Raw genomic sequence first — 25,867 nt, 5'->3', positions numbered from 1 at the left:
TTCATAAACAAACATGCTTTTCTTCATAGATACAACAAAAAAAAGTTATAGGTAGGGACAGGGATAAATCTTAGTCAAAGAATGTTTTCCATTTAATTAAATATTTTTAACTAAAAATGCAGTGTAGTCCAAGAAGAGGCTTAATCCCTGTTTAGGAGACCACACCACTGTGTTCCATTTTTGCTTTTTTGTGAGTTGAAGTAAATGGAGCAGCTCTTAAGGTCACAAGAACAACTGAATAGCTACTCAATTTGTTTTTGTTTAAATGCACAATATACCTACACATGAAAACAGTAATGTGTCAAACATACAAGAACAGATTCTATAAAAACAGTTCAAGATTTTCAAGTTTTTTTTTTACAAACTAACCATAATGTTCAAGCACAACAGATCTGAACTAAACTGTTGTATACTAATAGCAATGCATGACTGGGCACATGGTCAATGCCCTAGGTTAACTTCTATGAACAAAAGCAGAGACTCATTGAAAAAATAAACTTCTTTTAATAAAAAAAAGTATTTTACTCTTAATACTTTAGGAATAAATATAATGACAGTGTTTCACATTTAAGTTAACAGTGTTGTTCTTGCAGATCCAACAGCATATCACCAGAGCACTGATCTCCTGCAAAACAAGACAAATGAGCTTAAATGAAAATGGTTCTCAGATAAGCTGCACACATTATAAGGATGAGTCCATTTGTATGAGGTTTCTATAACCTTGCTGTAGAAAGAACAGCCAGGCCTCAAACCACCTCAATGTCTCTCTAGCAGACATACAGGAAAGGACAGAGCCACTGTAGACCCAACCTTGCTGAACAGCCTGCACACATAGGCTCAACTCAAATGATCACTGGACTAGTCTATTTACACAGCCAGGTCCATATTCTGCAGTTGACAATCATACATTTGCTGAACTAAAAAAAGAAAGTAAAGCTTACCTACAGACCTGAACAGCAGCACAGCACAATTAAACTACTCAATTCTCCACATTGTCCATGCAGTGCTTATTTTTATACACATTAAACTGGTCTGAGGGTTCTATAAATCACTATACAGATAACAGATACAGGTTTCAAACCACCCCAAAGTCTCTTGCAGACATACAGAAAAAGCAGAGTCACATTACCAAACCTAGTCTGTACAATTGTTTTATAGCTACACAGGTATAATGAAACATCAATGGTTATAATAGCAAATGAGACTCTTACATCCAGATATCATCATATGTCTTTAGTTCCATCTTAACTGGCACAACAAATGGTGACATTCTGAGAACCTGACATCAAACAAAAAAAAAAAATACAGAAGTTTATACATCAGGAAAATTTTGGTAATTCACAAGGTCAGTGCCTCTTCAAATCAGTCTTAAAGAACATCTAAAGTGTTTATACATAATCTTGCTGTAAAAATTAAATTCATAATATAAAGATAATATAACTAATATGGCTAACCGATGTAAGGCAGTAGGTATAATTTCTAATCAAGGTTATCTTAGCACAGGTTGATTACTTATTTAATAAATTCTGTTAATATTTTATCTACTGTTCGGGCATATGTTTGTCTCTCCACCCTGTGTGTATTAATGTACTGCATCATTAAAAGCACAGCATAGCCTTAAAGGACTAGGAAATAAATGTCTGTGTGCATTTGTATGAGGTTTCTATAACCTTGCTATAGACAACACAGCCAGGCCTCAAACCACCTCAACATCTCTCTAGCAGACATACAGGAAAGGACAGAGTCACAGTAGAGTAGACCAAGCCTTGCTGAACAGCCTGCACAATTGTTTTATAGCTACACAAGCTATAATTAAATATTTACCTTTTACCTCCAGACTTCACACAAGACTTTAGTTCCAGCACACCTGGCACAACTAATGGTGACATTCAGAACATTCTGAGAACCTGAAATCAAACAGAAAAATAAAGATAGTTTATACATCAGATTCATTTAGGTATGCTAATTGTTTAATTTTTAAATATTATCCCAGTTTTAGTTAATCAAGAGACATTTAGTCTCTTACATTCGATCAAGGTTTTCTAAGCACATGTTAACACATTCATTTTGTAAATATTGTTAACATGTTATCCACTGTTTGGGCACATGTAAGGTTAATATCAATAAAATAAAATAAAATTATATATATAATTTTTTTTTTTTTATTGTGTACATTAGTGTACTGCCCTATTAAAAGCACAGCACTTTTCAAAAAGATAGCCTCAAATGATTAGGAAATTAATGTCAGTGTGTGCATTTGTATAAGGTTTCTATAACCTTGCTATAGACAACACAGCCAGGCCTCAAACCACCTCAACATCTCTCTAGCAGACATACAGGAAAGGGCAGAGTCACTGTAGAGACCAAGCCTTGCTGAACAGCCTGCACTATAGTTTTTATAGCTGCACAAGCTATAAAAAAATCATTTATTTAGCTCAATATGTTTATGGTTATAATAGCTAATGAAACTCTTACATCCAGACTTCGAATTCTTTAGTTCCCTCAGACCTGGCACAAAATATGGGGCATTCAGAACATTCAGAGAACCTGAAATCAAGCAGAAACATAATAAATAAATAAAAAAAAGAAAGAAAAACACCCTCAAGACAACAAACATGCTAATATTGGTAATAGATGGAAGGGAGTAGGCATTACCTGCACTATATTACAAAAGGACATGTTTTTAACCAGCTAGATAGTTTAAAGTTAATGTTAAGCTTAACCAATCAGGAGACCTACATTCCATTTTAAAAGATAAATGTCATTACTACATAATCTAACCCCAAAGATGAACGTTTGGTGTGAAATGCTCAGTTTAACAAAAACTTGAGTAGATTTGTTCAGTGATTGTGAATAAAAACTTTCAAAGTGGTGTTAAACTATGGGATAGTGTTCTAGATAGGTAATAGGGTTAAGCCTAGTGATCAATCAAAGAGGGGGGAAAAATCTATATTAAGTATGTTGTGAAGTCCAAAACTGCCCTTAATTGTTTAACTAAAACTGGGGAAAATAACTGAAAAATTAATCAAAAAGACATCTCTTACTAGTCTCTTCAATCAAGGTTCTCTTAGCATGTGTTAATTTTGTAAATACTGTTAACATTATTCATTGTTTGGGCACGTTAGTAAGATCCTCACGTCCTTAGATTACCAAGAATTGAAATGTAAGTGTGGCCATTTGTATGAGGTTTCTATAACCTAGCTATAGACAACACAGCCAGGCCTCAAACCACCTCAACATCTCTCTAGCAGACATACAGGAAAGAGCAGAGTCAGAGTAGAGTAGACCAAGCCTTGCTGAACAGCCTGCACAATTAAAAGTTTTTATAGCTATACAAACTATAATAGAACATAACTATAAACTTTTTATTTATCGAAATATGTTTATGGTTATAATAGCTAATGAAATTCTTACATTCAGAGTTCCCTGAAATCTTTGGTTCTCCCAAACCTGGTATAAAATATGGTGGCATTCAGAACATTGAGAAGCTGAAATCAAACAGAAAAATACAGAAAGTTTATACATCAGATACATTTAGGAATTCACCAGAAGGTAAGAACATGCTTTGCCTATACACATAAAAAAAGTCCTCAAATCACTAGGAAATGTATGGCACTGTTAAAATTTGCATAAGGTTTCTATAACCTCGCTGTAAAAAGAACACAGCCAGGCCTCAAACCACCTCAACATCTCTTTAGCAGACATACAGGAAAGGACAGAGTCACAGTAGAGTAGACCAAGCCTTGCTGAACAGCCTGCAAAGTAAAAAGTTGTATAACTAACCCACACAGTCTATAATTAAACATTTCCCATTTATCTAACTAAATACTTGTGGTTATAATAGCAAAAAAACGTCTTGTTGAAAAGCCTGCAAGGACCTCTATATATGAAGGCTGAAAACCACAAACTGCCACACAAAGCCTTCTCCTCTAACAATAAAAAAAACAACAGTAACCACTGACAAAAACAGCCTATTCTGCACTCAAAATCACTACAGTCATTTTGCTACATAAACAGAAGCAGAAACCTATTATACTTTCACGTGATTTAATCCGTTTCAACCAGACTGTTTGATTCATATGAAACTCATTTTTAATTGAATCACTCACCTCCTCCAGTACACAGATCATCAGCTTCTACCGAACACTCAGTATGAACACTCAGTTTCAGTGATGTACCATAAAGCAGATAAATTAGATCGAGCATTAAGTAAGTTAGTGCTTTAAGGTGGATTATAAACATACAAGCACGTAAAAGCACCCATAGCTAAACCGCGTGTACAGCAGTACAGTGCAAAGCCCATTCTAACAACTAAAAAGCTGCTTTTATAATAATAATAATGTGATAAACTGTAGTAAAGGCAGCGTTTACTCCACGTGCTCGCAGTCCTGATCATTCTCGTGCTCCTCACATGCTGGTCAGTGCGCGTGCGCCTAAAGCACTTCTTCTATTGAACAAGGCGATGTAGGCTGTGCAGAGCAGTGTCGCCCCCAGCCGGAGGATGGCAGAATAAGTGATATTACACCCTGTGTGGAGCGTTCTTTTTCACCAGTAAGTATTTTACACAAAAGGGTATTTCACTGATTCTTGAGAATTTAGATAAAACAGGGTTTACGTTTTTAAATTATAAAATCTAAACGTATATCATTATAGACTAAGGTCTTGACTGTTCAAGACCTTCACCAAAATATGTGATTTCCCAGTTATTACTTTGTTTTTGTAACACTGTCAGGCACAATAAAAATATGTGTTTAGAGTTTTAAAAGCATTATCTGGCATTCTTCGTGTATATATATATACACATTATACTTTCAGACCTCAAATAATGCAAAGAAAACAAGTTCATATAAGATATGTTTTATTTAAAAAACATATTTTTGTATTAAAAGTAGGGGTGGGCGATATGGCTCTAAAATAATATCATGGTATTTTCACGATAACGATACTTTTGGCGATATGACAAAACATTAAATTAGAATTTTTTTTTACATGCAATATGATATGGCTAAAAAATATTTTTGTATGCAATATGATATGGCTAACTGAGATATTAAAAAATAATTATTTTATCAGATTTGTACCAGAAGTCAATAATCCAGAATGTCATGATACTAGTAATGCACTCCAAATATCTCCATATATTCAGGATTAAAGTAAAATAAATTATACTTGACAGATATAATCTGTCTCTAGTAGCTATATAATAGGAAATGAGAACAGTGTGAATTTTTCTTTTGCTAAAAACAGCACAAAAAGTAGCACCCTGATGTGATAATTAGGGGTGGGTGATGTGTCACGATATTTCAGGGTATAATATCATTCACGATATTCATTTTTTTTGGCGATATTATCGCGTACAATACGATATGGCACACCCCTAATTAAAAGAGACTATTACTTTATTAATGCAACAGCACTAAAGAAACATATTGTGAGCATATTCATTTTAAATAAATAAAACTCCATGGAGATAAAGTAGCTCAATTTAAAAGCATATTATTTGCTTCTACAGCTCTGTTTCAACCCTTTAACCATTTAAATTCTTAAATTTAAAGTTTGTCTTTCCACAGAACTAGTTTTGAACTGATTTCTAGAACAAAATGTTAACATATAAATTTTAAAATTGCTGTTGTGTCATTTGTGTTACATCAGGACTTCAACCTTTACTGTGGCCACAATAATAAAAAAAAACATTAATGAGCTGCTCACTAAACTTATCTGATTAAATTTTGAACTTGGTATCAATATTTAGAAATATGTCTGGACTCTTATGGGTTATTACATTAGAAAATAATGATGTAAGTATATAAAGTATAATGTTGTATTTTACTCAAATGTTTACACAGTTCCAAGTGGTGGAGATGGGTTTTCATACTGATAGCCGCAGTGCAGTATAGATTAGTGTTAATCTGTAATTTAGTAGAATACAGCTGTCATTTATTGTAGTATTGTACTATAAATTCAGGAATGTATACAGTACCAGTCAAAAGCTATTAATATTAAAGTTCTTAAAAATAATTAAGGAACACATATGGAATTATGTAGTAAGTAAAAAAGAGTTTGTCCTTCACAATCCCTAATGTGAGATGGTGATTTGGGATGAGCTGGAGCTTCACAGCATTAAGGAAAAGCAGCAACTAGTGTTCAGCACCTCCAGAAACTATAGCAAAAACTATTCCAGGTGACTCTACCTGGAATGAAGACCTCATGAAGACTATCTTTATTCTGGTTTGTTTAACATTTTTTCTTTATACAGCACAAGTATGCACACTGGCATGGAGTCACAGGCATTGATTAAGTCACCTAATACTCTAAAGCCATAGCTTTGTGTAAGGAGATGCTTAAAGTGTAATTTGTATCCACAGCAGTGTAGTAAAAGAGAATTACATTTCTGAACTGCAGTGGGAGCCCAGGAGCAAAAAAAAAACAAAACAAAACAAAAAAACCTTCTCTATATGAAGACACATACACCTTCACTATTTCAGGATGGAATTCTATACAGGACCTGATCAGACTTATTTTTCCTTCTGATATTCCATTCTGCGTTTTCTGCTAATTTTGACAAATGACAAGCTGTTTTTTTAATGCCCAAACTTTTATGTGGTACATTTATGCTTTTGATTTAGGGATTGTAGACAAATAATGTATTTAAGGGTCATACGAAATTTTCTTCCTGGACAATGATTACCTTTATATAAAGTAATTTTTACCTGCCTGTCATTCACAGCTGGTGATACCAGTTATGTAAGACACACCAGCCAACCAATAGTTTCGCACAACACAAGTGATCTATTGGAGTTTGTTAAAACCAGGATGGCTTAATGGTTTATTCATAAAGCCATAAAGTTTTCAGTCATGTGTTTGGACTCGGTGGTTTGGTGAGCAGGTAGCAGAGGAGCTCTTTTATTCAGTCAGATATGAATACGCTTGGGCTGCTGCTTTCGGCTTACTTCGTCTGCAAGCTTGCTGTCGCAGGAAATGCAGAGGTAAAAAAGGTGTTAGCTAGAACACTTGTGTCATATTCCACCTATGTGAGCCCAAGTGTTGGCTGGGTATTTTTTTTACATTGCGTCAGTGTATGAAATTGTCCACTGTGGCTTCTGTTACCATTGAGTTATTCTGTAATGTTGCATTTTTCTTTTGGAGATATGAGGTTTGCATGGCACTAATGGTCTTATGTCATTTTACTGTATGAATTCATTTACTTTAATTTGCACTCATTGCTGACAGATGTGGAAATGCACATGCACAGCTTGTCTACTCCCTGTCAATTGTTACAGAATAGGACTATCTGGAGCAAATAAACATGAATGTATGGACACCATGTAATTCCAGGCTTGAACTACTGTGATATAAAGTACCCCCAGCATTGAGTCATGGAGCAGTGTCACTATAATCTCTATAGGGGTGGGCAATATGGTAAAAATATTACATCACAAAATTTGAAAACATTTTCCCATTACACAATACCTTATGTAAGTTGTGACAGAAAATCACACTAACAAACATGTGAAATGTAGGCGTCCAGCAGCAACAGCACAATAGAATAAGAAACATATTAAACATAAATTAAAACACAGAAGAATAGAAAATATATAAGGCTATTAAAAATGTATTATACAACGTAAAGGTCTATATGTAAACAAAGCAGTGCAGTAGGTGTTGCTAATGGTCATTAAATAATTAACAGAGCAAAATGCAAGGTGCAATGACATTGATTATAAAAGTGACTGATGTGTCATAGAAATATAAATATAAATATGCATATCTTACTATCCCACACTGGGAGACCAGTGATTTTTTTTTTATTACATCTCACTTAATCCAGTTAAATTATACTAATAAAACTCTCTGCAATGAAATGTGCAGTTTGCTCCATGTCCTTTAAGCACTGATGATATCTTTACTGTGTTTCAAAAAGTAGATTGTTAATATGATAAAGTTCATCACAATAAAATAGAAAGAAAGTTTAAATTTGAGAGTTGGGAGTTGAGGGAAAGTGTAGATTAAGTAACGTGGTGATTATCTAAGATCCTTAACCTAAGTGAATGCAATCAAATGTTCACAATAATTCCACAGAATCTAGCATGCGTCCCAGTACTTTTGTCTATGTAGTGTTGATCATAAAGTAAAAAGTTTCTTAGTTTTTAAAATATATAAGATTTTACTGTAGAAACTCCAGATCATATGAGGTTAATTAGAGGCAGAGAGACAAGTAATTCAAGTTGAACAAGGAAAAAATGCAACGTGCTCAAACACACACTCTCTTTCATTTTCCACATTGCATCCACAATGTCCCATGCACATGAGGGAAAATGAAGAAACATTACTGTTTATTCTTCTGCTTCCATCTTCTCCAGATATCTACTGGTGGTGAGTGTTGGTATTTTCTTTATTTATTTACTCATTGAAGTTATGTTTATAGTAAGAATTATTAGAATTATTTAAAGTATATGATTTCTGGTAAACTGGCTGTTACTCAGTCCTGGTGCCCAAAATTTTGCACAGGCCACACTGACGTTCAGAACTCTAGCCAACTGTTTTTTTTGTGAGCATTGTATTGACTAATCCCGCATGCCCTGGCAATTAGGTACATGTATAAGCCCACAAGTATTGTCCAATGTTTATTTACAACCATAAGGTATTTATTACTATTTACTTCTTATTTCTAAATTTAGAGAAGCTCTCCACCAATATGTTCACATTGTTTGGTGCTAATTTCCATATTGCATTACCATTCAGGTTGGAGGCACATTAACCAAAGGTCAAGTTCCCAAACACACAGGCACACAATTACTTTAATCTAACTTTTATTGTCCTCTGGTTATAAAACAAAGAGGTGATTTATTAACTGAGTGAATTGCATCTTACAATCACCCTCATTATTTGGATACTTGAAATCTGTATGAACTGAAAATCAGTTCAGTAGTGTTTTATTTCAGTTAAATACATTTTGGCACATATTTCTCAGGAAATTAACAAAAAATCTAGACCTGCATGTATATGTAATCTACATTGGGTCACTTTTTATGGCCATTTAACAGCCCATTTTTTAACATGTTCTACATATAATTTAATGCCATTAAATGCTTATGCACGTTTTTTTTTTGTTTGGCAACAGAAAAGCGAATCAGGCTTATAATTTAAGTTATGTTACAATAATAATTAGAATGAAGAAGGCTCTAAACTAAGTACAGGTAGTAAGTGCCATATACAGTTGTGGTCAAAAGTTTACATACACTTGTAAAAAAACATAATGTTATGGCTGTCTTGAGTTTTCAATAAGTTCTACAACTCTTATTTTTCTGTGATAGAGTGATCGGAACACATACATGTTTGTCACAAAAAACAGTCATAAAATTTGGTTCTTTCATAAATTTATTATGGGTCTGCTGAAAATGTCACCAAATCTGCTGGGTCAAAAATATACATACAGCAACAAAATTTGTCAATTTTGGTGATGTAGCGAGTTGTGTCAATCAAATTAGCTTCATGTCATGGCCTCTTCACTTCTTGTAAGTGATTCTGATTGACTACAGCTGTTGACTTCTCATGAGCCCATTTAAATAGGGCTCATTTGACCCAGTGATTAGACTCAGCTACAAAAGCTACAATGGGAAAGTCAAAGGAACTCAGTGTGGATCTGAAAAAGCGAATTATTGACTTGAACAAGTCAGGGAAGTCACTTGGAGCCATTTCAAAGCAGCTACAGGTCCCAAGAGCAACTGTGCAGACAATTATACGCAAGTATAAAGTGCATGGAACAGTTGTGTCACTGCCACGATCAGGAAGAAAACGCAAGCTATCACATGCTGCCGAGAGGAGATTGGTCAGGATGGTCAAGAGTCAACCAAGAATCACCAAGAAGCAGGTCTGCAAGGATTTGGAAGCTGATGGAACACAGGTGTCAGTCTCCACAGTCAAGCGTGTTTTACATCGCCATGGACTGAGAGGCTGCCGTGCAAGAAAGAAGCCCTTGCTCCAGAAAAGGCACCTTAAGACTCGGCTGAAGTTTGCTGCTGATCACATGGACAAAGATAAAACCTTCTGGAGGAAAGTTCTCTGGTCAGACGAAACAAAAATTGAGCTGTTTGGCCACAACACCCAGCAATATGTTTGGAGGAGAAAAGGTGAGGCCTTTAATCCCAGGAACACCATGCCTACTGTCAAGCATGGTGGTGGTAGTATTATGCTCTGGGGATGTTTTGCTGCCAGTGGAACTGGTTCTTTGCAGAAAGTAAATGGGATAATGAAGAAGGAGGATTACCTCCAAATTCTGCAGGAAAACTTAAAACCATCAGCCCGAAGGTTGGGTCTTGGGCGCAGTTGGGTGTTCCAACAAGACAATGACCCAAAACACACATCAAAAGTGGTAAAGGAATGGCTAAACCAGGCTAGAATTAAGGTTTTAGAATGGCCTTCCCAAAGTCCTGACTTAAACCCCATTGAGAACATGTGGACAGTGCTAAAGAAACGGGTTCATGCAAGAAAACCATCACATTTAGCTGAACTGCACCAATTCTGTCAAGAAGAGTGGTCAAACATTCGACCTGAAGCTTGCCAGGAGCTTGTGGATGGCTACCAAAAGCGCCTAGTTGCCGTGAAAATGGCCAAGGGACATGTAACCAAATACTAATGTTGCTGTATGTATATTTTTGACCCAGCAGATTTGGTGACATTTTCAGCAGACCCATAATAAATTTATGAAAGAACCAAATTTTATGACTGTTTTTTGTGACAAACATGTATGTGTTCCGATCACTCTATCACAGAAAAATAAGAGTTGTAGAACTTATTGAAAACTCAAGACAGCCATAACATTGTTTTTTTTACAAGTGTATGTAAACTTTTGACCACAACTGTAGGTGCATGCAACTGTATCTAACAGCTCTGACCATTAAGAACCACTTTAAGCTGCAATAATGGTAGATATTTAGTTATTAATTATGCACCCATATAGGGGTGCATAATATCGTTTCATCACTGAAACGTGTGCATGTGCAATATTCGCGTTGCAGAACAAGTAATGTCATCAGTGTCCCAACTTTTTTGCAACTTTAATTTATCAGCCTGTGCATCTTCCATGCACAAATTTAATATCAGCCTGTGCATCTTCCATGACATGTCTATCATAATTTATTTTACTACTATCTTGGATGCATGGATGCAATCTCAATTACTGATATATACTAAAAACTTTGTGCATGCTTATTTAGTCATCACTGCTGTTTTGTTTTTTTTACATTTATATTAAAGCACATTTAAATATATTAACTACTAAACCAGCATTGATCGAGTCTGAACTCTAAAACAAGAACTGCTTCATAAGTGCTTTTTTACCTCTTTCTGTGGCTGGATCTGGATGTTGTAATGACTTTGAAGCTTTAAAGACAATGTGACTATGTGACAAATAAGCTTTGAAGACACAAAAAAAACAGTCTTCTTTCTTTTCTTAGCAGAATTTCACTCCTTCAGTTTCTTCTTCATTGCAACTCAAGGCCTCAACTTTCCCAGTTATATTGAGAGAGTTACGGTGGATGATGTGACCATGTTTTACTACGACAGCAGCATGACTGTAGAACCCCTCTGTCCTCAATGGCTCAATACTACAGAAGGTCTGCAGCAATGGAAGAACATGAATGACAGAGCGAAATACAACACTACAACACTAACACATCACTATCTTTCTTCAGCTCTCGAGTCAATCGTAAAGCAGTTCAACCAGACAGGTAATGTGTTATTTTTATTTGTGATGCAGTAATTAAGCAGTTATTTGTAGCAAATAGCTGGTATAAAGAGAGTTATAAAAAAAGCATTTGCCTGAATAACTGAATATAAAATGCAATGCTGAGAGAGCATACACAACAAAAATAAACATTTTAACATGGTTTAGGTCAGGCAGTTGGCTAGGTCAATAAAAAAAACTATTTCCTTACCTTTTAACTATTATGAGGAAGATTTGGAGAAGAGTTGTTTGTGGTAGCAAGTCATCCATGTCCTGATGCAGCAAAGCATCCCCAAACCATTCTATCTCCACCATGCTGCACAATTGGTGTGCGGTTCTTGATTTCTTTTGGACATGAGCAGGGCTCATGTTAGTAAAAATAAATTTTAGTTCATTACTTTCATTTATCACTCACAAATTGTTATCAAATAATCTCAAGATCGTCAAGGTTTTTCTTGACAAACTTTTATTTCTATTCTATTTTTTATTATAGTAAATAAAAGTCAATTAAGTAATACATAATGTAATAAAGTAAATAAAATGTGTTTATTTTTTGTTTTGTTGTTTTATTCATTCATTTATAGACTTTTCATCAGAAACCAACATCTACCAGGGCTACAGTCATTGTAACATCTTTCCAAATGGGACTCGGAAGGCCGCTTTTACACAAGCATTCAGAGGAAAGGACTTCTTTAGTTTGGATATTGACAGAAAGACTTACGTAGCATCTGTTCCACAAGCAGTTGTGTACAAAAGGCAAAGGGAGGCAAATACAGTCTTACTAGAAACTGTTGTGTCCTTCTACAGAACAACCTGTTTTGAGCGCTTAAAGATGTTCCTAGAGCATGCTCCTGAAGTCAGAGTGAAAAAAGGTAGGATGTGTGTCAATAGTTCTTTCTAATGTCTGTTCCGGTACAATCTGCAGTACGTGAATGTGTGTGTGTGTATTTAGTTTATTTGTAATATCCTGACAGTAACGTTCAGTGGGATGGCTTAAAAACTGAGGAACCGGCCTATTGGCTAGCTGGGTCAAGCTGCTGCATTAGTAATTACCAGCATTAGTAACTACGGAATATGCTGGTACATTTCACAGCTCTCTATTTTGATATTTTAGTAAGCTAGCTAGCTAGTATGCTCAATCCTGTGCATATCATGGTCCTGATTTTGCAGTGCCACAAATGAAAAAAGAAACTGTACTATAAACTGTACTGCACTTACTGGTCCACATTTGACCCTGCAGTGAAAAAGGTAGTAGTCTAGTTCAAGAAAAAAAATCGAATAAATTGGGGATTCTGTCAGTTTGCAAAACAATGACATTTGTAATCAAGTCCTGAAATTTGGGTGTGAACTTTCTTAAATTAAAATAAGAAGGTTGTATGGTAAAAATGATTATTATTAATGATAATAAGGCTGGATTGTTTTATATTTTTATTCAGTTCCAGAAGTCAGGCTTTTTGAGAGAGCTGAATCCAGCTCCTCTGTCCTCACGTGTCATGTGACTGGGTTCAAACCCAAGCAAGTGCAGGTGGAGTGGATAGGAGCAGGTCTGCAGCCTGTGGATGGAGAGATTACCGACGTGCTTCCAAATGCGGACGGCCCTTATCAGACCAGAAGAAGTGTGATTAGACCCAGAGAGGAGAACCCAGAGAAACACTCCTACAGCTGTGTAGTGCAGCACAGCAGCATAGGAGGAAATATCACCAAAACATGGGGTATGATATTTAACATAAAATATGTGAAATTTTGCTATGTTAAAAAAATTTTTTAAATGTCTAGACAAATGGATTTACCTTCATATTTGTTTCAGAATCTGCTGTTTATGCCTTCATACATATGTCTAATTGATGATTTGGAAAAATATGCGCAAGTGTACATATTTGTACTTTTCCCACTTTCATGCATTATTTTGTAAAGGAATTAACTATATTTATTTACTACAGTTACAGAGACACGCATCAGAATGGGAGTTTTTGTGCATTGTTTTGGCTGTCATCGGATGTGGGCTTGTGTTCAGGCAGTTCTGTAGAACTAAAAGTGAGTAACCAAACCTCTTATATAACATGCACCATTAGAACTGTGTATAATTTATAAAAAAGACTATTTTTCAGATTATAGCCACATGCCTGTATCCATCAGGGCCTACAATTACAATTCCTACAATTTCACCTTTTGGACCTTAAACCACTGTGTACCCTCTTCCTAAATACCAATTATCCAGTCATAATTTAACATCTGGCAGTAAATATACAATATAATCTATAACAATATAACATTTTCATATTGCTGCAATATAGCATACATAATATGCTTCTTTAAGAAAAATAAGCAGAATGATTTCACAAGATCATTCGTGAACAATGGAAACATCAAATAATCATTTCCATCTCTTCTGCACAGATCATTATAGCACTTTTACACTTTTAATCTGCATTTAACCAATTCAACACACACATTGACACAAGTGTAGCAGTTAGTAGCTACTTTAGTGCTAGGAACCAATTAGAGATTAAACACATTGTTTAAAAATACTTAAGATGTGGATGTCAGAGCTGGGAATCAAAGATCTTTTCTTTAACTTTAGAGATGATGTATTGGTTTCAGGTCTGATTTTTTTAAACCTTGATTTAATTGTTTTTGACATTAATACATTTGTTGTCTCGTGTCTTTGTGCTTTCCTATAGGTGTTGTGATTTGAAAGCAGATGAAGCAGTCTTTCTTCAGTTTTTCCTTTTAAAAGGCTCCAGGTCCATCTGTCTGTGCTGAATCCGCCTCCTTTTAATGGAGAATCTCTGATCATCCTAAGCATTAATTGTTTTGTTTTTTTTATTTGTGTTTTTAAGGGTATATGGATTTGTTGCAAGTGCCAGAGAAGAACACTTTTGAAAACGACAAATACACATTTTAGCTACTAGGACGTGATGCGTGTGTTCATGATTTAAAAACTAAATGTGATTTAAGAATACAAACATTCATAAGAAGATACAAATGTAAATTGAACCTTAACTTTTCATGTATTAATGTTGACTTTTTGTATTAGATACTTGGGTAAATTTAATAAAATAAAAATCTTACAAGGAATGATACAACTATTGTCTTTTAACATATATGACCAATTGAGTGCCTCATTTTTGGCCTTGTTGAAATGTATTTGGACTATATATATATACACTGCTCAAAAAAATAAAGGGAACACTCAAATAACACAATATAACTCCAAGTAAATCAAACTTCTGTGAAATTAAACTGTCCACTTAGGAAGCAACACTGATTGACAATCAATTTCACCTGCTGTTGTGCAAATGGAATAGACAACAGGTGGAAATTATTGGCAATTAGCAAGACACACTCAATAAAGGAGTGGTTCTGCAGGTGGAGACCACAGACCACTTCTCAGAACCTATGCTGTCTGGCTGATGTTTTGGTCAGTTTTGAATGTTGGTGGTGCTTTCACACTCGTGGTAGCATGAGACGGACTCTACAACCCACACAAGTGGCTCAGGTAGTGCAGCTCATCCATCAATCCATCAGTGCAGCTCGCACATCAATGCGAGCTGTGGCAAGAAGGTTTGCTGTGTCTGTCAGCGTAGTGTCCAGAGGCTGGAGGCGCTACCAGGAGACAGGCCAGTACACCAGGAGACGTGGAGGAGGCCGTAGGAGGGCAACAACCCAGCAGCAGGACCGCTACCTCCGCCTTTGTGCAAGAAGGAACAGAAGGAACACTGCCAGAGCCCTGCAAAATGACCTCCAGCAGGCCACAAATGTGCATGTGTCTGCACAAACGGTTAGAAACCGACTCCATGAGGATGGTATGAGGGCCCGACGTCCACAGATGGGGGTTGTGCTCACAGCCCAACACCGTGCAGGACGCTTGGCATTTGCCAGAGAACACCAGGATTGGCAAATTCGCCACTGGCGCCTTGTGCTCTTCACAGATGAAAGCAGGTTCACACTGAGCACATGACAGACGTGACAGAGTCTGGAGACGCCGTGGAGAGCGGTCTGCTGCCTGTAACATCCTTCAGCATGACCGGTTTGGCAGTGGGTCAGTAATGGTGTGGGGTGGCATTTCTTTGGAGGGCCGCACAGCCCTCCATGTGCTCACCAGAGGTAGCCTGACTGCCATTAGGTACCGAGATGAGATCCTCAGACCCCTTGTGAGACCATATGCTGGTGTGGTTGGCCCTGGGTTCCTCCTAATGCAGGACAATGCTAGACCTCATATGGCTGGAGTGTGTCAGCAGTTCCTGCAAGATGAAGGCATTGAAGCTATGGACTAGCCCCCCCGTTCCCCAGACCTGAATCCGATTGAGCACATCTGGGACATCATGTCTCGCTCTATCCACCAACGTCACGTTGCACCACAGACTGTCCAGGAGTTGGCGGATGCTTTAGTCCAGGTCTGGGAGGAGATCCCTCAGGAGACCATCCGCTACCTCATCAGGAGCATGCCCAGGCGTTGTAGGGAGGTCATACAGGCACGTGTAGGCCACACACAATACTGAGCCTCATTTTGACTTGTTTTAAGGACATTACATTAAAGTTGGATCAGCCTGTAGTGTGTTTTTTCACTTTAATTTTGTGTGTGGCTCCAAATCCAGGCCTCCATTGGTTAATAAATTTGATTTCCATTGATGATTTTTGTGTGATTTTGTTGTCAGCACATTCAACTTTGTACAGAACAAAGTATTCAATGAGAATATTTCATTCATTCAGATCTAGGATGTGTTATTTGAGTGTTCCCTTTATTTTTTTGAGCAGTGTATATATATATATATATATATATATATATATATTTTTTTTTTTCCCACCATTAAATCAGAAAATAACCTTTAATGCTAGAGGGAGCCCGCGAGTCCAAAATGAATGGAGTTAAATGGAGCTACAGGGCCATCACAACAAAAAATTGAATATCTTTTAAAAGTTACTTTATTTCAGTAATTTAGTTCAAAATGTGAAACTCATATTTTATCAAATCAGTGTCTCAGAAAATTAGAATATTATATAAGACCAATTGAAACTTTTGGCAGTGTGGGCAGTGTGCCAAGTCCTGCTGGAAAATGAAAAACGCACCATCACTGATTGCAGAAACTTCACACTAGACCTCAAGCAGCTTGGATTGTGTGTCTCTCCACTTTTCCTCCAGACTCTGATCCCTTGATTTACAAATGAAATGTCAAATTTACTGATGATCAGTGATGGTTTGGAGAGACATGTCATCTGCTGGTGTTGGTCCACTGTGTTTTATCAAGTCCAAAGTCAGTGTAGAGTTTTCCCACAAAATCTTACAGCACTTCATGCTTCCCTCTGCTGACAACTTTTATGCAGATGAAGATTTTATTTTCCAACAGGAAAATACCAGAAAGTACCAATTGGTCTTATATAATATTCTAATTTTCTGATACACTGATTTTTGGGTTTCATTGGCTGTAAGTATTAATCATCAATAATAAAATAAATAAACGCTTAAAATAGATCACTCTTTGTGTAATACATCTATATAATATATGAGTTTCACATTTTGAACTGAACTACTGAAATAAAGTAACTTTTCAAAGATGGCCCTGTATCTCCATTCATTTTGGACTCGCTCGCGGGCTCCCTCTAGCGTTAAAGGTTATTTTCTGATTTAATGGTGAGATAAGATGTTTGTAGGATGTGTAACCCGACTCCTTTTAAATAGTAATTAACTACTTATTCAGGATATTCCTTCAATTTTAAAAAGTCGAATATATATATATATATATATATATATATATATATATATATATATATATATATATATATATATATATATATATATATATATATATTAAATAAAGAACACGTACCTGTATTTTTTCTGTTTTGTGCAGTAAACGGGTTTAGGCAGTAAAGGTTGACAGTTGGTGAGCAGATGCTGGAGATATAGCCAGAGCAGTGAGTTTAAAAGTTTTATTTCTTTTTAAATGTCTGTGTTGAGGAAATGAGGAATGGAATTATATTTATATAAAAATAAATATTTAAACGCTCCATTTGAGCCTTTCAGACCCTGAGTACATCACGTGTCTTCTTCCTTATTGCATATTCTCTCATATTACTTAGATGCTATCCTTTAGAATATACATTTATCAGCCAATCAAACATGAGTTCAGCCCCGCCCACTGAATTGAAAAAAATAAATAAATAAATAAAATAAAATCTACTCACAAGTAAAGCACGGCAGCATCCTACCTAAGGAGGCGCCATGTAATGTTTATTTTAGAGTTTATTTTACCACTTAGGAATGCTTTGTGAAAAAAAAATGTATAAAAGGTATATAATAAAATATATTTATAAATTGTATTTATATCTATAAATACAATGTTAAAAAATAATATTTTACGGCAGTAACATAAAAAAACAAATAATAATTTATATATTTATTCTTTTATTTATTACTTTGCTGAATCTTGTTTTTAATGCACTGCAGACATAAAAAAAAAACATTCTTTTATTTTTTATAACTGGAAATAATTCAGGTCTGGAGCGTCCTCTGGTGGTCCCACAAACCCGGAACTAATTCTCAGTGGGAGCTGTATCTAAGCGACGCTTCGTGAATTACGTGATTTTTGGAAACAAGTAAATGAAACGTGTTATTTACATTCTGCAGTGACTGGAGTCACCAAAAAAACACACTCGTTAAAGATATTTCAGTTTCAGTCTGATGTGTAGGTTTTTACTCAGGAGCAGTAGTTACTGTACCGCCACTCTTCAGAAACACTGTAAATAAACGGAGTAAACATGGAGAAAATGAAGGAGTCCTACATTCACTGCGTCCTCTTATTATTATTACTACATCTTCTCCAGCTGTCTGGCGGTGGTGAGTATCTGTTTACAGAGTATTTTGTTTCTTAGTGCAAAGCAGGACTGAATAAGTCTCTAATGTATTGTTCCACCTTAAATAGGGCAGCTGTTAATCTTCTTCTTGCTAACTTACCTGTTAAATGGAATGACACATTTACTTATTATTCTACATGCAGATATAATTCATTAAAATCTAGAGGAGGATAATGCTGTTGCATGTCCAAATGTATTCTTAATAAATATGTTCAACTACTAGCTAAGTTACCTTAAAATGCCCCCATTGCTGTCACAGGTGTGCAAATGCACACAAACAGCTTGTTTACATAATGTAGAGAAGAATTGCTTGTACATTTAAACTCACTAGACCAGATAAACTAGACCAGAGAATAAGGTGGGATGGTAATTTAATTAATTAAAAAGCAGCGTAAACTTTTTTTTAGAACCCTTGATGCCAGAAGAAACAATGAATGAGCAGAAGCCTTAGTTTTTTTTTAAACAAACTGTGTGATGGTTTATCAATACAGTGAGAATAATTGATAATGTGACAACCCCTGAACATAAGAAGAAAAGAGGTAGCAATATGACAATCATGACAATATGGATTAGTTGGTAGATATTTGAATGCTGTGGGGAAATGGGCATGAGTATGAGACAAGGACTTCCTGTCTGAGATTAAGAGTTAATTTAAGGGTTGTGGTTCAATACAGATCGTTAGGTTTCCAGTTACTTCTTTGAAATGTTCTTGTTCTGGGTTAGAATGTGTGTAGATCATACAGGTTGTCTGCAGAGCTATTGTCCATAACCTAATTTTGGATACCTTTCCTCTGTCCACGATCCCTCAAAACTGCTCTTTAAAACACTAAAACTAACTAACGATGCATCCCTGTCTCTCTCTGTTATTTTTCAGAAGTTAATTCTATTACTGCATACTTCATTGGCATTCAAGGTCTTAACCTGCCAGACTACATGGAGAGAATTGCTGTGAACGATGTGACCATGTTCTATTACGACAGCAGCATGAAAGATGAGGTGTCGTGTCCTGATTGGCTCAATACCTCATCTGGCAAGCAACACTGGATGGATATTAATCTTATATCACTCCACAACAAGCACAGTATGGCTACAGCCTTAAAATCAGCCATACTGCAGTTTAACCAGACAGGTAATATGCTCAGGTCTTTAAAAACATATAGTTCACATTTACATGCACTTAATAATCTGATTAATGCAGAATCTGATCAACACAATGAATTAAATTGCGGTGAATCAGATAATGTGAAAAGTCAGTTATTGGATTTTTAGACTGGCATTAGCTAGAAGATGAAATCACAGGTTCAATGTTAAATGCTGTTTGTTTATTTTGTGTGTGAAATATGAGTACTTCAATTAATAGTATATATGCACTGATGAATCCATTAATTCAGCTAAAATCAAGCTCTCTTCATCAAATTTGATCAAATCTGATTTTTAAACCATGATTACCAATATACTAAGAAATCAGAGTAAGCTGTTTAAAAGACTGTTTCAAATTGGATTGTGAAAGGCATGTAAACACACTTAGTGTTTGCTGCAGTGCTCATAGGCGTAATCTTTGTGTCAAATGATGTCTCATTTTCCTATCTGTTCTCTTCCAGCGTCTTCTTCAGATGTTAACATATATCAAGGCTACAGTCGGTGTTCTCTCTACCCTAACGGGACTCTCAAGGCACTGTTAACACATGCATTCAACGGGAAAGACTTCTTAACTTTCGATGTTGACAGAAAGTCTTACATAGCTTCTGTTCCTCAAGCTGTCATATACAAAAGGCAGAGAGAGGCAAATCCAGTCTTGCTTGAAATCATGGCTTCTTTCTACAAAAAGACCTGTTTTGAACGTTTGAAGATGTTCCTTCAGCACGCATCTGTTCATATTGTTAAGAAAGGTGGGTCTGAAATTCACTTCTTTAGTTTGAGTTAAGAAGCTGAAGAATCAGTAATTGATATGCTTGTGTGGCTGACTCTGTATGATTTATAAACATGATTTAAAATTAAGGTACTAAAAGATAACAGTCCTACAGTCTTGCTGAACAGCTTTGGATGTTCTGAGGGGAGTATGGGGTAATTTAGGAATGTAGTCTGCTTGATATTAATTGACAGTAATAAGCTTTCTCCACTTATTAGTTATGTAACCCAACATGCTACAACTGATTTTTCTATGTTTAAGATGGATTGAAATATCAAATTTAATAATAATCACATTAATAAAGGCTCCCATATCACAGTTTCCAACTCAAACAGTAAAGTGGGAGAAAGAGAGGGAAAGAAGCAGATAAATGACAAGACAAGGGAGGGGTAAGAGAGTGAGAGTTGGTTATAAGATTTAATCCATATTTCAGTTAAAATAATAATTCGCATTCAGAACTCAGCAGTAGTAATGAAAAAGAGAAAATTATGTAAAAGGGCTGGGTCCAAACTTAGTAAATTATTAAATTACATTCAAAGCAATTACAATATGTATTAAAGTTTCTAAATTAGTCATTTTATACAGTCTATTTAATAAAGCTATGTATACTGCTGCTATCACAGATATTGTTGTCTCCGTTTTTTTTTTACATTTTTGACATAATATGATTTTGTTGTATACAATAAAATTGATTTTAATATTTGTTGCCAGTTGTATTGATTATATTCAAATACATAAATAAATTCTTAAGATTTTTGTTTGTCCTTTTAAAAAAAGAGACATTTTAAAAGCTTTCAGGGTGGCAGCACTGATAATATAATTAATAATAATGCTGTTTACTTATGGCTGTTTTTGTATAGATCACATTTAGATATATTTAGACACATATGTAGTCACTACTTGATTCTTCCTTCAACAAAAATGAAATGTTTGTTTTCTGTTGTTAATATTCAGTTCCAGAAGTCCGTCTTTTCAAGAGCTTTAAATCTGGCTCCTCTGTCCTTACGTGTCATGTGAATGGGTTCTACCCTAAACAAGTGCAGGTGGAGTGGATAGGAGCAGGTCTGCAGCCTGTGGATGGAGAGGTCATTGAGGTGCTTCCTAATGGGGACGGCACTTATCAGACCAGAAGGAGTGTGATTAGACCCGAGGAGAACCCAGAGAAACACTCCTACAGCTGTGTAGTGCAGCACAGCAGCATAGCAGGAAATATCACCAAAACATGGGGTATGATATGGTTTAGTGAATATATACAATACACAGTAGCATTAGTAGAATTACTTAATCTAATATGTGAACAAATATGTTTGTCTAATGTATTATGTGCTTTTGTATTTGTCTGATATTTTATGTAAAATTTTCGTATTAAAAACATTCATATTATTTACATTATCAAACCTTTTAGATTTGTTGACAAATTCTGCAGTAATTTACTTAGGAATTATAAATAAATATCAATAATTGTATTTGTTCTGATTAAGCTCTTCTGTATCTTATTTTAATTCTATGAATTCTATGTGTGCAGTTGCAGAGGAACACTCTTTGTTGGCGGTTTGGATTTCTCTTGTCTGCATTTTGGTCATCATTGGAACTGGGCTCGTTCTCAGAAAGTTCTGTAGATGTGGGAAAACAGGTCAGTTCCCCATTTTGGTTCTTTACGCAAATCGGAAAGCATGCTTAGTTTTAAAACAAAACTGCTTTTTCTCTTTATTTACACATTAAAATAGATGTGCTTCTAAAGTTTCTTTAAGCAATCCCATAGAAAAACCCAGAATTGGGGGCTTAACAGGCGCTGACACTATGGCCCAAAGATCACAAGTTCTGGGTAATGCTTCTTTGCCATCAGCAGCCAGAATCTTTGAGAGAACAATTAGCCATGGCCATTCAGTAAGGTTTCTTACCATAGCTGGGTAATTTACCACCATCATTAGCGTAAGATGGGCATTGTGGACATTGCAAATGTATATATTCACTGACTTGTCTTTACGTGCCTCTGTGTGTCAATCTGGCAACCCGCGTGGACTGGGGAAGAAAAATTAATCCTGTGTTTGGAGTCCTGTAGTCGTTTCACACACTTGCTCGCATTTATTACTGATTGTTCCTTTAAATAACTATATTTTAAAAAAAGGTTTTTAATATAAAGGTTCTATGCTGTTACAAACATGATTAGAAAATTAGACAAATGTACCTAGTTCTAGATGTATTAATATGTCTGTTAATAGAATTTTACTGTAGATTTATATTTTGTTCTTAGCAACATGTATAGTTCCACTGGTTTTATTACTGATTTGGGGACATATTCCAAAAAAATCTTATTGATACAAATTAGCTTTTTTTGCAGAGTAAATTATAGTGTTAATGAACTGTCTCTGTCTGTTGTTCCTCTGTAATCCTGCAGACACTGGGATTTGAAATGGTCCTTAATTGAAGATGAAGATGTCGCACTTCTTACTCCTAAAACTCCGCCCTCTGTTCCACTTTCCAGTTTGTTTCTCCCTGGACTCCACCTCCTCTTTGTTTACACTGTTTGAAGGAGAGTATTTCTTACTAAGGTTTGGTAAAATATACCAAAGGTCCAAGTTTACAATTCAGTTTACATCCTAAAAATACCTCAGGCTCTAACACTGAGTCACTAACAGTATTTATGTATATATATATATATATATATATATATATATATTCATTATTAGTTTTAATACTTAATAATACCACAGCACTTGCAGCTATTTAAACACTGTTTTATACATTTTACAAACAATGGCTCATGAGCATGTAATCCAGTGTTTTCACGAATTCAGGAGTTTGCACAAGATGTTTTGCACAGTTTTAATATACATGTGATTTTGTAACAGATTATTTCTCTATAACTACAGTGTTTAGCAGACAGAACTTCAGTGGTCTGTTTAAAAAATACCTCTCACTCAGTCACAGTGTTTTGTGTCTGAAAGTTTACTTGCTGTGTTTGTCACTGTTCACTAATATAAACAGTATCATAAAAGATAAGAGTTTTAGAAAAAAAATCTTGACAAATGTTTAAAACATATATATATATATTTGTTCACTTGTTTATCACAACAGATATACAATGCAACATGGAAATGCATAAATGCAAATACATTAAGAATAATAAATTACATAATTATTCATAAGAAACCATGTATTGAATGGCAACTGTAAGTATTTAGTTTACAGTTGGAAATATATGTATGTATGTTTTTAAATGTGTATACTCTAGCACAAAGGTTTCTTTTTGAATGATGTGTTTTTGATTTTATTTTTTGTCTGCAATGTGAAAAAAAAAATCAAAAACACATACAAAGCACTGTACATTTTAAAGCATGATTGAATAAAAATGTTTATTTGCTTAATTTAACAAATTGCATTTTCCTATGCAAAATTAATATAACAAAATTTAAACAAAAGCCACACAATGAATTTTAAATTAAATATATATACATTAAGGACACAATTCCTATGTTTTAAAATAATTATTTAGTGTAGAAAACCAAAAAACACACATTTTGACCAGAGATGCCTAAACATTGGCTAAAAACTGTATATGTAAAGTAAATATATGATCAAGCTTTGTCTGTAATATTATTCTGTAACCAGAATTATAATGAAAAATAATAATTAATTAGCTTATTCTTTAATTATCTTAATTTATGCACTTTATCTCACACATGATCACTCCTGTGTAGCTTATGATTGTGTCCTTGTACATTTTGTATTCACTGTACTGAAGATTAAAGGCATATCTTGTGCAGTTATGCTGATAACTGGTGGTTGTTTGCATTTTTATTTTAGCATTTTTTAACTAAATTGTTTCTGTGACCCTTTCATATCATGTTGGAAAATTCTGTAGATCTAATTTGTTCTGTTTGGTTTAGAGTGATGGAGCCTTACACAAAGTGCAGTGCGGCTGCAGGTTTTCATTTCAGCCAACCTGAAGCTCAAGTGATCAGTTGTTACTATCTAAGATCACAAATTAAACTTTTAACCCCTGATGTTACAAGGTCAGAGTATCAGAGCTGTATTTAAACTGACAGCTCAGTTTTAAACTAAAAACATCCAGTTTAACTATCTGTGAATAGAAAATAATTCTCAATTTTAAATAGATTTTAATGCTGTAATGTCCAGCTGGTCATTCCAGTACTTCATGCACAATAATAACAGCATGTCTGTGTATCTGAATGCAAATGTAAAATGCAAATATGTTATTTGGGAATTTTGGAAAATGTTTTGCATTATGATGCCATTCTACTATGAATGTTATGGGTGAGTTAAGTAAATACAGCTCTAGAAAAATAGGAGACCACTTCAGTTTATGAATCAATTTCTCTGATTTTGCTATTCACAGATATATATTTGAGTAACATTAACATTTTAGTTTTATTCTATAAACTACGGACAACATTTCTCCCAAATTCTAAATAATACTATCATCATTTGGAGCATCATTATTTGCAGAAAAAGGGAAGTGCTGAAATAACAAAAAAGATGCAGAGCCTTCAGACCTCAAATAATGCAAAGAAAACAAGTTCATATTCATAAAGTTTTAAGTTCATAAATCAATAGTTGGTAGAATAACCCTGTTTTTTAATCACAGTTTTCATGCATCTTGGCTTGTTCTCCTCCACCAGTCTTACACACTGCTTTTGGATAACTTTATGCCACTCCTGGTGCAAAAATTCAAGCAGTTCCGTTTGGTTTGATGGCTTGTGTTCATCCATCTTCCTCTTGATTATGTTCCAGAGATTTTTATTTTGGAACTTTTTTAAGTGGTCTCTTATTTTTATACTTTATAGTACTTAACTACTTAGAGCAGTGTTTAAAGCATCAGGCAGTGTATTTATGACCAATTGAAGCACAGATGTTGGTGAGGGAGCTCTTAGATCTCTTAAGATGTGTGATTCTGTTCTGAAGGTTTAATGACTTTTTTTCACATTTAACATGTTTATTATGGACATAAAAATCATCTTGTATCTACAAGGCTGAAGTGTACTCAGATTGTTATTCATTTTCACCACTAGGGGGCAGTACAACATCAATTAATATCTATACACTATGTAATATGATTAAATGCACAGCTGTTTATAAACCTGCTGTAAGAAAACTTGTGATTTCACCCTGTCTTTGATCATTTGTGCCTTTTTGTTAAAGCTAATCATCATGAGATGTTTAGTAAATGTGCTGCAGGTGCTGATATTTACCTCTGAACAGAATGCTGTCTGTTCTTTGTTATTTGTCAGTGGGTGTCAGATTGAGAGCTTTCACATCACACCCCTGCAGAGAGTGACTCAGAATATATCATCAGTGTGACAATAGAGCTCACAGAAAGAGAGCGAGAGCTGTTCCTTTAACGTTCGTCCACATCA

At 35.1% G+C, this 25,867-nt stretch overlaps 1 protein-coding gene, 2 long non-coding RNA genes and 5 other non-coding genes across 10 annotated transcripts; 2 read left to right on the top strand and 6 right to left on the bottom strand.

Annotated features, from left to right (window-relative positions):
• Positions 1–484: 484 nt before the first annotated feature.
• Positions 485–4,443, bottom strand: LOC103039008 (uncharacterized). 2 transcript variants are annotated; one of them, XR_007438493.1, is made up of 6 exons: positions 4,110–4,443; positions 3,415–3,488; positions 2,476–2,547; positions 1,825–1,907; positions 1,212–1,279; positions 485–625 (listed from the first exon to the last, which is right to left on the bottom strand). It is a non-coding gene; the product is annotated as an uncharacterized LOC103039008 (long non-coding RNA). The 2 variants fall into 2 exon arrangements; XR_007438492.1 differs by lacking the exon at positions 4,110–4,443 and having other exon boundaries at positions 3,415–4,095.
• Positions 699–829, bottom strand: LOC125799537 (small nucleolar RNA SNORA9). The gene has a single exon (XR_007438519.1). It is a non-coding gene; the product is annotated as a small nucleolar RNA SNORA9 (small nucleolar RNA).
• On the bottom strand, positions 1,649–1,784 carry LOC125799539 (small nucleolar RNA SNORA9). The gene has a single exon (XR_007438521.1). It is a non-coding gene; the product is annotated as a small nucleolar RNA SNORA9 (small nucleolar RNA).
• Positions 2,256–2,388, bottom strand: LOC125799540 (small nucleolar RNA SNORA9). Its single transcript, XR_007438522.1, has one exon. It is a non-coding gene; the product is annotated as a small nucleolar RNA SNORA9 (small nucleolar RNA).
• On the bottom strand, positions 3,176–3,311 carry LOC125799541 (small nucleolar RNA SNORA9). Its single transcript, XR_007438523.1, has one exon. It is a non-coding gene; the product is annotated as a small nucleolar RNA SNORA9 (small nucleolar RNA).
• On the bottom strand, positions 3,624–3,761 carry LOC125799538 (small nucleolar RNA SNORA9). Its single transcript, XR_007438520.1, has one exon. It is a non-coding gene; the product is annotated as a small nucleolar RNA SNORA9 (small nucleolar RNA).
• A 2,413-nt stretch (positions 4,444–6,856) lies between the features above and the next one.
• Positions 6,857–24,268, top strand: LOC103038503 (class I histocompatibility antigen, F10 alpha chain). Of its 2 annotated transcripts, XM_049476415.1 has the most exons (7): positions 6,857–8,373; positions 11,460–11,729; positions 12,310–12,597; positions 13,162–13,301; positions 21,584–21,716; positions 22,015–22,122; positions 22,888–24,268. In XM_049476415.1, exons 1-7 carry the CDS (start codon positions 8,316–8,318, stop codon positions 22,899–22,901), a joined length of 1,011 nt encoding a protein of 336 aa, XP_049332372.1. In that variant the 5' UTR covers positions 6,857–8,315; the 3' UTR covers positions 22,902–24,268. The 2 variants fall into 2 exon arrangements, with proteins under 2 accessions (XP_049332372.1, XP_022538801.2); XM_022683080.2 differs by lacking the exons at positions 6,857–8,373; positions 11,460–11,729; positions 12,310–12,597; positions 13,162–13,301 and adding exons at positions 18,243–18,563; positions 19,455–19,709; positions 20,182–20,469 and having other exon boundaries at positions 21,444–21,716.
• Positions 13,309–14,765, top strand: LOC125799516 (uncharacterized). Its single transcript, XR_007438491.1, has 3 exons — positions 13,309–13,437; positions 13,666–13,759; positions 14,407–14,765. It is a non-coding gene; the product is annotated as an uncharacterized LOC125799516 (long non-coding RNA).
• Positions 24,269–25,867: the final 1,599 nt, after the last annotated feature.

Source organism: Astyanax mexicanus, chromosome 3 (assembly GCF_023375975.1).
Source record: "Astyanax mexicanus isolate ESR-SI-001 chromosome 3, AstMex3_surface, whole genome shotgun sequence".
Lineage (NCBI taxonomy): Eukaryota > Metazoa > Chordata > Actinopteri > Characiformes > Acestrorhamphidae > Astyanax > Astyanax mexicanus.
The sequence above is the reverse complement of the archived record's forward strand: the minus strand, read 5'-3'. Positions and strand labels throughout refer to the sequence as shown.